Source organism: Amaranthus tricolor, chromosome 9, assembly GCF_026212465.1.
Source record: "Amaranthus tricolor cultivar Red isolate AtriRed21 chromosome 9, ASM2621246v1, whole genome shotgun sequence".
In the NCBI taxonomy this organism is placed as follows: Eukaryota; Viridiplantae; Streptophyta; class Magnoliopsida; order Caryophyllales; family Amaranthaceae; genus Amaranthus; species Amaranthus tricolor.
The window spans coordinates 27,135,257-27,148,462 of record NC_080055.1 but is presented as its reverse complement, the minus strand read 5'-3'; the positions used below and the strand labels follow the sequence as shown (position 1 = coordinate 27,148,462).

At 30.8% G+C, this 13,206-nt stretch overlaps 1 protein-coding gene and 1 non-coding gene across 2 annotated transcripts; one reads left to right on the top strand and one right to left on the bottom strand.

The window, feature by feature from the left end:
• Window positions 1–63: 63 nt before the first annotated feature.
• On the bottom strand, window positions 64–1,293 carry LOC130823927 (cyclic dof factor 4-like). The gene has a single exon (XM_057688755.1). It carries the CDS (start codon window positions 1,219–1,221, stop codon window positions 679–681), a length of 543 nt encoding a protein of 180 aa, XP_057544738.1. The 5' UTR covers window positions 1,222–1,293; the 3' UTR covers window positions 64–678.
• A 10,746-nt stretch (window positions 1,294–12,039) lies between these two features.
• LOC130824697 (small nucleolar RNA R71) lies at window positions 12,040–12,147 on the top strand. The gene has a single exon (XR_009046788.1). It is a non-coding gene; the product is annotated as a small nucleolar RNA R71 (small nucleolar RNA).
• The last annotated feature ends 1,059 nt before the right edge of the window (window positions 12,148–13,206 follow it).

Below are 13,206 nucleotides of genomic sequence, written 5' to 3'. Positions count from 1 at the left end.
ATATCTAAAATAAAAAAAGTTAAAAAATAAAAAAACTAAATTAAATGCCTAAAAATACACCTCGAATCAATATGAATGACATACTATCAATGTTAAAATTTACGAAAGAAAACTCCTAAGAAATGAAAATTTTACAACAAATTATTTTCAATAAAATCATAAAAAATATACACACATTTGGGATAAAACTAGAAATAAAAGAGATTAATCCAAAGCCTAATCTTTTTTATTTTTCAAACCAAGGCTAATTAATTATATTTACACCAAAAATTCATTAACAATAATAATCTCCATAATTTGTGCCCCTCATTTCTTTTTACCCTTCCAAATTATTGATCTACACATACAAAGTAAAAGTAACCTAAATGTAAAATAATACTCCATCTATTTCACTTTATTTATCACAATTCAATCTTAGTCATAACTCATAAGAGCTTTTTGTCAAGGTGTGACTAATAAATTAAACAAGTGGAGTAATAATAATCAATTTGCTGCTTTGTATGAGACCGTCTCACCATGAAATGAGCCTATATATTAATTAACCTATTTTTCTAATTAATCACTTTAAAATCATAGGTGATTATTTTAATAAACTAAATATACATACCAACTCAATAAAGATTGTCTTACCATCAGACTGTCTAATTTAAAAATTTGTGAATAATAAAACCTCAAAAGTCAACAAGTTTGACCAGTAGACTCATTTCTCCTCCGCTTAACTTGAAAGCCATGATTAAAACCACTACCGGCGGCAGCCATGGCAGCAGTAAGTTTCCATTCATCAACCACCATATCCATACCATCATTCATCATTTCAAATCGCTCCATATTCATCCCTTCAAGTAAACATATACCGGAAAACAAGTTGCCGGTTCTTCCCGGCGGCTTAATTTTCCGGCGACCAGCACCAATTGGGACATTACGGAGAGCCCCGCCGGCGGTCCAATAACGCTGACAACCTTTGCAAAAGTGTCTAGGTTGATTAACATTGTAATTGTTGAAGTAACAAAATTTAGTCTCCATACTTTTGCATCTTGGGCAAGGAATGATCTTATCTGGTCTTTTATTGATTAAATTGTTGTTTTTATCTTCACTACTTGATTGATCATCACTTGATTGATCTTGATCATGATTATCCTTTTTGTATGATAATTCTTCTTTATTTTCTTGCTTAACTTGTAACACAATTGTTTGGCCAAACAATTTGATTTCACCCATCATTCTTAGAGGGAGAAAGAAGAGAGAGAAATTAAAGGTATAAAAATTTTAAATTCTTTTGTTTGGGTAATTGGGTTCTTGGAGAGGCAAATGGCGATGTGGGTATATATATAGACTACTATATATGGGGTATGTAAGAAAGATAGGATATAAAGTGAAATAAAAGCGACTCCTATATCCTTATCAATATGCTATCTTTATTTGTAGTGTATAAAGTATCATTTATATTTAATTTGATTAGAAATTATAGGGTAATAAAGTAAAAAAATAATTAATATGAATATATGAATTATATTAAAAGATTGAAGAAATTTGTGCATGTAAATTTTAGAAACGAGCTTATATATCTAGGCTGTTGCTGTGTCATACGGTTAAAAATCATATTAATATTTAATTATTTTAAAATATATAACAAAGAAAAATGACAATTAAAATGATTTAATATATCTACATTACATAGATGAACGTTTATTCCACATAGATACACGTATTGACGTATTCTATATTTAGTTAAAAATTCAAAAATTCAAAATTACAACCATAAAATTTTCCAAAAATTAGTCATCTCTTTTCTTTATAGTTCATGTTGTTTAGAATACCCAAAATTAAAGAAATAAAAGTTCCCCTAAAAAAAGGAGCAAAAAAAGTAAAGAGAGCCGCCAACTCCAAGGAAAGAAGAGGGGATTTGGGGAAGAAAAAGAAAGAAAAAAAGCATAAGCGGATCGCGTAGAAAAAAGCTGATGGTGAGCTTTTTGTCCACATCATTACTCCACGAGGAGCATCTCTTTTTCTTCTTTTCTATTCTGATTCTGATTTGTTCGTTGAAAATAAGATAATACAATGTAGGTCCCACATCCAGATCGATCGCTTACTAATGTAACCAATGTTTGGGAAAGAAGGAAAGAAATTGTGGGGAGATGTTTGAATGATAAAGTTTGATCATTTTTACAAATGAAAAAGTGTGTTTTAAGAAAGTTGGTGATTGTTTTTCAACAAAGAAATTTCATAGTTTAATTACATGATACTCATTTTCTACTTTAAACTTGTAATTTCTTGTAAATTTACTTTTAATACTGGAGTGTTTGGAAATTGTTTGTTGGCTATTACCTGTTGATTTTTTAATTAGTTTGTTTGCCAGCTGGAAATATTAGTTGTTTTTGTTGGCTTTTAAATTAGTTGAAAAAACCAGCTGTTTTTAGAGATGTTTGATAAATTTAAGTATTGGTTGTTAGTTATTTATTTGAGAAAAAGTTGATCAACAAACCCGATAGCTTTTTATATTAGCTTAAAAGCCAGTTTTTCAGTTGGTATAAAAGTCATTTAATTTACCAAAAACTTTGTTAGACTGTTTGACTAACCAACAAGCCAAAAGTTAATCAAAAAGCTAAGCAAAAAGTCATGAATTAAACTCTCTTATTATGTAAAGAGGCCAATTCAATCAAAAATTTAAGTTAATAGTTGGGATACATGATATTTTATATATTGTATAAAGTTTTAGGGCTTATATGCCTAACAAGTTGAATATATAAATCTTGAATAGAGGTTGTAACACATATGTAAACAGTTGGATTTGATCTATTTTTAGATATGCAAATTGAAAATATCTTCAATAAGTATTTTAGTTAACTTGGATTCCAGTTGTATTGCATGGTCTTGTGTTCATTAGATTTAACTTCTTTCAACGTATTTTTCTTGCATAAAATTGTTGACATGATAATTGATAAGACGGACAAACTATGTAAACAATGAAAAGCAATTATTCGAATGATTTAAAGCTCCTTGTGTTGATACCTCAACTAGACTCCTATGTGATTACAGATTTTTAAAATAGGTTCAACATTTAGATATTTATCCAATTTTAATCAAATACTATAAGCGTTGTTAATTCTAAATTCTAGAGTAAACATAGAATAAATTAATATTCTATTACCCTAATATCATTAAATCACTGTTACATATATATGGTGAAATTACAACCTTACTATTATTTACTAAATAGTTATATTACTAATAAAGAAGTTGCATTATTTTTGATTAACCATTGGTAACAAAAATCAATGCATTTTCACATAAATAAACATAATATATTATTTAATGAGTCATTTTAATATAGTTCATTGTAATTTAAAAAACCAAAATATCATAAATCTTTAACCCCAACCTAAAAAATACAATGTTTATTATAATCTGTATTTTATAAAATGAAGTTATATTATTCCAAATTTATAATTAAAATGTGCAACTTGCTTCGTGAACCTTTGAGGTATTCTTGTCAGTAATTTTTCTTTTCCTTTGGACTAAACTTGCTTCTCGTACAATATTTTATAAGCAAATTTTTTGACTTACATTTTTATGACTTCAGAGAAGTTTACCGTACTTTATAGCTTGTGCATATATGGAAAGATAAGACCGCCACATCATCAAATATTTTTATGAGTGCAAAGAAACATCTTATAAGACCAGTTTTTTTTGTAAAAAAAACACTGTTTAAAATTTTTTTGTAAAAAAACACCTTTTAAGAGACTTTTTATTAAAAAAATACCTTAAATCAGTTTCCGGTGACTTTTGTCAACTTTCAGGCGTTGACTATGCCATTTGTTAACTTTCAGGCGTTGACTTTTGAGCTCAAATGGCATAGTCAACAGTTGACAAAAGTCACCGGAAACTGATTTAAGGTGTTTTTTTTTAATAAAAAGTCTTTAAAAGGTGTTTTTTTAAAAAAAAAAAAATTTAAAAGGTGTTTTTTTACAAATAACTGGTTTTATAAGGTGTTTCTTTGTAAATTTTCCTATTTTTATTGATCATAAGCCTAATTATAACAAAGGAAAATTTATACCCATGACTGTCAAATCCAGTTATGATTCGAGTTATTAAAAATTATATTAATTATAATATTGATTTATGTAAATATTTAGCATGTTGGTTCAACATATAAGTAAAAATAAGTGTTTTGACTATTTTATACCAATCCTTTGAATTGGGCCTTATATTTTTTATTATTTGATGTAAATAAATCTATATATGAAAGTAAATAAAGCATGGTTAGACTTTAATACATCAAATTCAAACAAATTACGTACTCATTTCAAGGTAATTAACATATTAGATTAAATAAAAAAAAGTCGTTGTAGGATATTTTAAGACAATTGAATAGCCAAATTATTTACTAATTCTTGCACCATTTTTTCAATTAACGAATAAGATTATTAGCTTAAAATAATTATGGATTATTGGTGATTAGTCGGTAGCACATGGTTTGAACTGAATGTATGGCCATTGTCATAAGCTTCTTTTTTTACTTGTCTATTAATAATTATCTTTACAAGTTATTTTATTATTTATTGTTTTATGCTTTTTCTTTTCCACTTTCTTCCCTTTTTGCCAATTAGCTAGTGCTTATTACATATAGATTACTTATCAAACAAGCTCTTGAAATGTAAAAAAGTAAAAGAAAGTAAAATGTTAAATAAGTAAAATTCATAAAGGTCTACTTGTATAACAAATGATTGATAATAATCTCATTCCACTATAAATAAATATTAAAATAGCGATGGAAAGAGTTGATCGCCAGTGGCAATGGCGAGGCGAGAAACAACGTAGTCGCCAGGTGAAAAAGGAGGTTAGCGACAACCTTTGTGGTCGCCATGTAGTCGTCAAACGCAACATTTTTTTAAACTTGATCAATAGGTTTCCAACAAAACGTCATTATATCATCAAGATATTATTAATTATATAATATATATTCTTTAATCATACTCCCTCCAAGTGTCATTAGGGAAATATCACTACAAGCTAAGTATCAAATTGCTCAATTTGAGATAGTTATATTAGCTATATAACTTTAATTTTTGCTCAACTTACATTTACTTATAATTTATGCAAAATTAAATAAAAATGTGCTCTAAAACAAAGAAATAGTATAACTTGATGATATTAGAAATCAGGTTAAGTTTCAATTGGAGTATATACTGTTTTCTCCATAAAAAATATCAGTTAAATTCTCACTGCGATCTTTCCTAGTCCTCCCCTTCTTTGATCAAGTTTAGTTTCATTTATTTATTGTAACACCCTCTAGATTAAATCCATACAAACTTAAAGATTTTTGTTTATTTAAAACAAGATTTAACTTGGAGAGTGTTAACGATCACTAAGGACGACATGAATATAACCAAAACAAAATTATTTATTTGGAAATAGAAAGAAAAGAACATATTCAAATTACAACTCGATAGGAAAATTCTTACTAGTGACATAAAAAAAATGCAATAGACTTTAAAAAAAATTCTAGACGTTTATTCTAAGCATCCTCAATCAAATCCCCCTAGAACAACTTGCAAAATAAGTTGGAAAAAACAAGAAAACAAAGTACACAAAAATCAACATAAACTGAGTAATACGACCCCATTTCGTGAAATATCAATAGTAAAATAATTTTTTTAATTTAAATTGACTTGACCATTCAAATAAATTAAAATAATTTATCTTCTTTTAAAATTTTGTCGGTCACAATAATAAGACTAAAACAACTTAGAGGAGAAATGTGAACACTAGTAGGCGGGGATTAATCCCTGTTAACCGCCTACTTCAACAAAGGTCGTTACCTTAATAAAAATGGCCAATCACAAGAGTCCCTAGTGTGCACACCCCTTCTACTTGAATTACAACAATAGAAGAAAGGCAATAGATTTATAACATGGAGTATGCAAACAATATGACTTGTTGATAGCTAAACTAATTCAACAAGACAAAGTGTTCAACACCCTTACGGGTTACATTTTCCTCATAATTTAAGTTGAAATATAATTATCAATATTATAACGATCGAGGATTAATCCTCATGAAAACTTTATAACAATACAATTTATTTTCAATTTAAAACACTTTAAACGTTATTATATTAAATTTCAAACAAAGATAATCAGCGTCAAATAAAAAAATAATATTAAGACAGAGGATGAAAGGTCTCAAAAAAAATCGTATAACACAACAATATATTTATCATATTAATATAATCAATTTTACATTTTAAAATATAAAAGTATATAATATAAATTATTTCGGGTAGCGGATTGGAGTATAATGGACATCGAAATTACCTTGAGTATGGCTCCTCCGAAATCTCAGTCTACAATTTTAGGTTGAAAGGGTTAGATAATCTAATTGTAATACTTCTTACAAAAATAATTAACCATTTTCTTTTCTGGTTAAAAGATGTAAAAAAAAATTGACTAAAGATATATTTTAAAATTAGGAGTATAATTTTCCAATGTTGTTTCTAAAGTCATTGATATTTAAATTAAAAGGAATAAAAGATTAACAAAAGAATAAAATAAATAAAACAAGAAAAATTTTTTTTAAGTAAAATAATATTTTAAAGAAAAACAAGAAAAGGGTTTATATTTTTTTTTTGAAAAAAAACATCACGTGGAATATAAGAAAATGAAATAAAGAAAAAGAATAAGAAAAGGTTTTGGAAGACAGGGAAGAGAGGAGGAGAGATAAAGTCATATAAAAAAAACTCAGACATTATGGAAACTAAGAAAGAAGGAAGAGAATGAAGAATAAGGGATTGAAAATTCGTCTACCATGCATTTAAGGTAGATTTTTCATTCATCCTCTTTATCTTACTTTATAATTTTCTAAACAAAAATGAAATTAGAGTTTTGACACAAAAAGATAAAATTTGGGGTTTTTGGTTTCTTACCAAGTCTTAAGGTTCAGAAATTAGCTCAATTTATAGGACAAAATTGTTGGTTAATTTAGGAAGAAATTAAAGGGAATAATTGATGGAGGGATTTGGGAAAATTTCTGAAATCATGACTGATTGAATGAGATGATTAATGAAATCACTGATCGGGAGAATTTGAAAACCTTTCATTTTAGAAATTATACTCTGTCCGTTTTTTTTTTTTTATCTTTCACTTTATCTTTCACTTTGAGTTTTTCACACATATTAAGCAAGATAGAATCCTTGAGTTGTAGTGGATATTATTTTAATTAAATAGTAATGTGAAGTAATGATTGTATTGAAAGTATGAGGTTGTAATGGGTATTATTTTAATTTAATAGTAGTGTGAAGTAAGATTGTATTGAAAGTATGAGAGAGAAAATAATTATAAATAAAAGAAAAGGGGTAAATTAAAAAAAGGGGGGTTTTAAGGGGTAAAAGTGGGATAAAAACTTTCTAAAAATAAAAAGTTTTCTAAAGTGGAAGAACTTTTAAAACTACCCGTTATAGTAATGTGAAAGATAAAAAAAGAACGGAGGCAGTAATTGATTTTATTTTATTTGCTGAAAATATTGGTTATTACATCTACCTCTCCTTAAAAAAAGTTCGTTCTCAAACTTATAGATAGGCTCTCAAAACGAAAGAAATGAAAGAAACGAAAGTTTGATTTCTAGGAGTGTCACACTTATATGCAAAACTAAATAAAAATATGCTCTAAAACGAAGAAAATATAACTTATTCATATTAAAAATCACGTTTAGTTTCAATTAGAGTATAAATTATTCCCTACAAAGAACATAAGTTTAATTCTCGCTGCTTTCTTTCCTGGTCCTCCTCTTTGATCTAATCGGCCTACCTTTAAAAAAATTTAAGGAGTATTATAATTCAATAGCTTATAAACATATACACTTTATCATGATTTGAACACTCAATCTCAACCTTGTAAATATATGTTTGATTCTCAAATGGATTGATTGAAGGTGATGATGCCACATTTTTGTAAAAAGAGATTCAATGAGCATAAAGCAAAAGGCATGCCAAGATGCTTATGGTTCTTGTGCATTGAATCAGGTTTTTATCCAATATAATCAAAAGTCTAAACATATTCTTCAAATAAATAATATTAATTATAATAAATAATAAACACCTTAATTCATAAGAATAGCTTTTTCAACTTTTCTTTTAAACATACTTTTCAAAAGGTTAAACTATCAAAAGAGAACGAACATCGTTGGCTACCAAACAAGTTTTTTTTCAACGGACACTATGAAAAATGCACTCATTCTCAAAGTTGGATATGCTTTTTTGGTAATGCTATCAATTCCTTTTAGCTTCAAAATACTCACTTTCTCTTTTTTCATTCTTTTATTATTCTTTAATATAGGACAATTGGTAGACTCATCAATAACCGTCTCACATGTGAGTGTACTTAGAATCTTAGCCTACCCAAATAAGTTACAAATCTCATTAGGAATGAAAATTCAACTAAAGGCCCCTTAATCAGTGGTTTGATTAAACGTCAAATCATAAAAATCCAACAATAAACCGAGCTCTAATACCATGTTTGAGAAACCAAAAATTTTAATTTTTAGTTGAGTTGGTTTCTTGACATGGTATCAGAAGCTTAAATCATGGGTTCGAATCTCTTAATCCCTCATTATTTCAAGTAAAATATTTAGTGACCTATATAAAGATAGGCATGTGCTTTATCTAGATCGGTCAAACGATTGAACTTGGGTCGTGTTATTTTTCAATCGAGTTATTTTTGGGTCGAATCAATTCCAGGTCGAATCAATTCTTGGTTAGATTATGTTGATTTCGGATAGGGTTCAGATCGACCTACCAGGTCAATGTTGTAAAAAAAAATTTCAAAAGAAATATATAGTGTTTTTTTGACCAATTAAAAGTGCTAATTGTTTTTGCTTTAGTTTCTAATAGTTTGGAAAATCATCGTTGGTTATTAACTCTTTAATTGACGTATTTAACCAACTAAAAAAATATTGATTGTTTTTTTTTTTTTTTGAACATTTTTAGCTTTAAAGTCTTTTATAATTGTTGTATATGCAAAATTAGAAGAGAAAATAAACCAAAAAAAACACAAGAATTTAGCTTTTTGGAACCGTTCTCACTTCAAAGTTTTATAAGTTTGACTACAAGTCTTTTGATTTTTTATGGTCTTGCGACATCATAATGTCATACAATTTGGCAACTTAATTAGTGTATTAAAGGGACCTTTCCTAATAATATTATACTTACTACGAGGTTTAAATTTGAGTAAATTAAAAAATAAAAATAAAAATTTAAAATTATAATTTATAAATAAATAGAAAGAGTACTTTTATAATGGAAAGTGATGCTTTGCTTTAGTCTTTAGGGAGGGAGTTCCTTTAACAAAATAATCTAAAAGCAATTTAATTTCCAAGTAATCTATTTCTTTCTTTTTGATGTAACACAACATGGAGACAAACACCAAAACACCCATTAATTTCCACTTCTTTAATTTTTCTATTAAGAAGATTACCCATTCATTTTCTTCTTAGGTGTCGCTTAAATCTACTCTTGTCTAAGAATTTGAATCAATTAAATTGTTGTTGGGCAATGGAACACAATGACTATGGAGTGGGCGAACTTCAGCTACCACTCATTTTTAAGTGTTTCTATAATCTAAAATAAAGATGTTTTCCTTCTTTAAGACACTTTTTATGATTTTTCGAACTGTTTGGTATATGTAAATGAGTATTTAAGGGTAAGAATGTGAAATTGGGGTTGAGATTTGATTATTGGGAATTTATATAATATATTACCAATTCTTTGTTTGGTATATTAGAAGGAATAAGTTGAAAATTGTGGATATATATGAAAAATAAAATGTAAATTGATAATTTTGCCCCATTAAAAATAAAAAAACTTATGAATTTTTTTTATAAACAAGTGTATAAATGTATTTCAAAATAAAACTCAATTCTCGTCCCCTAATACTTGCCACTTGCCCCCTAGGTATTAACTGATAGGTCGTTTTGCTACCAAAAATAATTCCTAATTCACCTAACTAGTATAGTTGGGTAAGTAGGGTCGAACCACTGTGGAAGGACAAGTAAAATCACAATTTGAACCAAGTTCACTAACGCTAACAACCAAGTTCATCAAGAAAAACATACCTAAGATGTGAAGGGAGAGGTTTTAGTTCAGGCTTCTTTACTTCAACTTGGCATATAGGCCGAACTAACCTCTGCACTCTCTTGCTCTCGCTGTGACTAAGCTCTTCATTACAAAGAGCTTGTTCAATAGCATCAACTTCAGTCTTCCAAATGCTAGCATCACCTGTAGAAGATTCAAGACAAAGAACGGCCTCCAAAGGATCTTTCATAAGAGTTAGGGGCAAGTTATCATAACAAATCACATCAACTACATCAATAGCATAGCATTTTTCCTCAAGCATGGGACTTTTCAAAGCATTGCTCAAATTGAAAGTTACATTGTCGTCCCCCACAGAAAGTGTAAGTCTACCATTTTTCACATCAATTACTGCTCCTGCCGTATGAAGGAAAGGTCTTCCTAAAATAATAGGAATTTGTCAATCTTCCTCCATGTCAAGAACAACAAAATCAACAGGGATATAAAACTTACCTACCCTGACAGGGACGTCCTCTAAAATACCCAAAGGATATTTAACAGAACGGTCGGTCATTTGTAAAGTAATGTTAGTAACTTTTAGATCACCCATTTTCAATTTAGAACAGACAGAAAAAGGCATCACACTGACACTAGCTCCTAAATCACATAAAGCTTTATCAATAAATAATGTTCCAATGTGACAGGGGATGGAAAAACTACCAGGATCTTTCAGTTTTGGAGGGGATTTATTTTGTAGCAAAGCACTGCATTGTTCAGTAAAAGCAACTGTTTCTACTTCACTAAAAGCTCTTTTCCTAGTCAAAATGTCTTTCATGAATTTAGCATAAGCAGGCACTTGTGTGATTAATTCAGTAAAAGGAACTGTTACCTGCAAATTCTTCACTACCTCCAAGAACTTACCGAACTGCTTGTCGAGTTTGTGCTTCACTTGGCGGTTGGGAAAAGGAAGTTTGATGGGAGGCACTTGCAATGCCTCATCTTTCGCTTTCTCCTTCTCTTGCACTGCCTCAGAAGATGCTTCATTAGTACTCGTTTCAGAAGTGCTCTCATCTTTCGAGTTTGACTCTCCCTCTTGAGGCATGGGTGGCTCATCATAACTCATCCCGCTTCTTGTAGTGATTGCATTGGCGGTCTCCTTTCCATGTGGTTGAGTGGGTTGGCCAGGTAATGCTCCAGCCTGTCTAGAGGAGCTAGATGCAGCTAATTGAGCGACTTGAGTTTCAAGCATCTTATTATGAGTACTGAGTTGCTCGAGCTGTTTGGCCATTTGAGCCATCATGGTTTTCAGTTCCCCTAATTCGGATTGGGGTTGTTGATTCTGAAATTGCTGCTGTTGATGGCCTTGAGGAGGCCTTTGGAAACCGGGTGGTCCTTGATTGGGCTGATATTGCTGATGTTGCCCATATTGTTGTTGTGGTGCTTGTGGTGGATAGTGTTGTTGTTGAGGATTTAACACATTATTGCTGCGATATGACAAGTTAGGATGATTTCGAACTCCAGGATAGTAGCTATTGTTGTTGAAAGGAGGACGAGCTTGAAAAGCATTGACTTGCTCTGGCACTCCCATAGCTCCATTGGGATTTACAGAACACTCCATTAGAGAATGACCATGTACACCGCAATAATCACAAGCAACTCCACCTTGGCTAGAGGTAGCCATAGCATTGACGGGCATAGATGTATTAGCATTCATGCGCATCCCATCGATCTTCTCATTCAAAGCTGAAATTTGTGATGATAGAAGGGAATAGGTTTCAACTTCATGTTTCCCCTTCCTTGGTGCTTGAGCTGCGCGCCTAGTTGAGCTATTCCATTGATTTTCAGCAAGAGTATCCAAGAGTGAAATAGCCTCAGAAGTTTGTTTGTTCATGAAAGAGCCGCCAGCCGCACCATCTACCATCCTCTTAGTCTCATTATCAAGACCATTATAAAATGATTGCATAAGAAATTCCTTCTCAATACCGTGATGTGGGCACATATATTGGTAATCTTTGAATCTCTCCCACGCATCATGAAAAGTTTCCCCCGCATCTTGTGAGAAACTATAGAGCTTAACTCTGTAGTCGTGAGTCTTATAACCGGGATAATACTTCACTAAGAAAGCATCAGACAATTGCGCCCAAGTAGTAATGGTGTTGGGAAGAGAGTTATACCAACGTTGAGCCTTGCCCGCCAAAGAGAAACGAAAAAGGTATAAGTAGAGCTCGTCGTCAGTCATCCCAGTAATCTTTTGTAGAGAACATGCTTGAAGGAATTTCTGCAGATGATCAACGGGTTCTTCATTGTCAAGACCATAAAACTGATTTCCTGTGATCATATTCATAACATGGGATTTGATGTCAAAGTTTCCAGCATTAGTAGTCGGCATCCTAATCCCCGCGGTAACATTGCTAGCCTTGGGCTGTGTAGACTGCCTAAGAGTTCTCTCGGGAGCCTGAGCCGCCATGTCAAGAGATTGAGAGGCTTGTTTACGAGCCTCCGCTCTCCTTTTCTTTGCACTTGCGTGTGTTCTACGAGCAGTTGCCTCGACTTCAGGATCAAAAAGCAAAGGTTGCTTGTTGGTGCTCCTGGTCATGCACAAAAACACTAGAACAAACGTAAATACACTCGAAGAACAGTTGTTCCTCGAGTGGGTTAGCAAAAGCAAACGCTAAATTCAAAAAGTAAAATTGTTGCCCTTCCCCGGCAACGGCGCCAAATTTTGATAGGTCGTTTTGCTACCAAAAATAATTCCTAATTCACCTAACTAGTATAGTTGGGTAAGTAGGGTCGAACCACTGTGGAAGGACAAGTAAAATCACAATTTGAACCAAGTTCACTAACGCTAACAATCAAATGTTGGAATTTTTTTGTTTATCTAATATAATGCAAAAAACAAGAGATGAATGAAATTCAAAAATTAAAAACCTAGGGCTAAGAAGGATTCACTATGCATCGATCATGATTCATGAACAATAATTGGGATAGGAATGAATATAGGCGAAGGAATGTGTTGCTCTCGCAAACAAATTCGACAATCAAACAATAAAAGAAGCTATCGCGATTAAAGCTTAACTGTTCAAAGAAGGAAATCTTTCACTCAAACTCGCAACTTTCGCTTATAGAATTGAGTGAATAAAACTTGC

Excerpts from the sequence above, each read along its gene's own strand:
- LOC130823927 (XM_057688755.1), bottom strand. The coding sequence starts at position 1,221 with ATGATGGGTGAAATCAAATTGTTTGGCCAAACAATTGTGTTACAAGTT.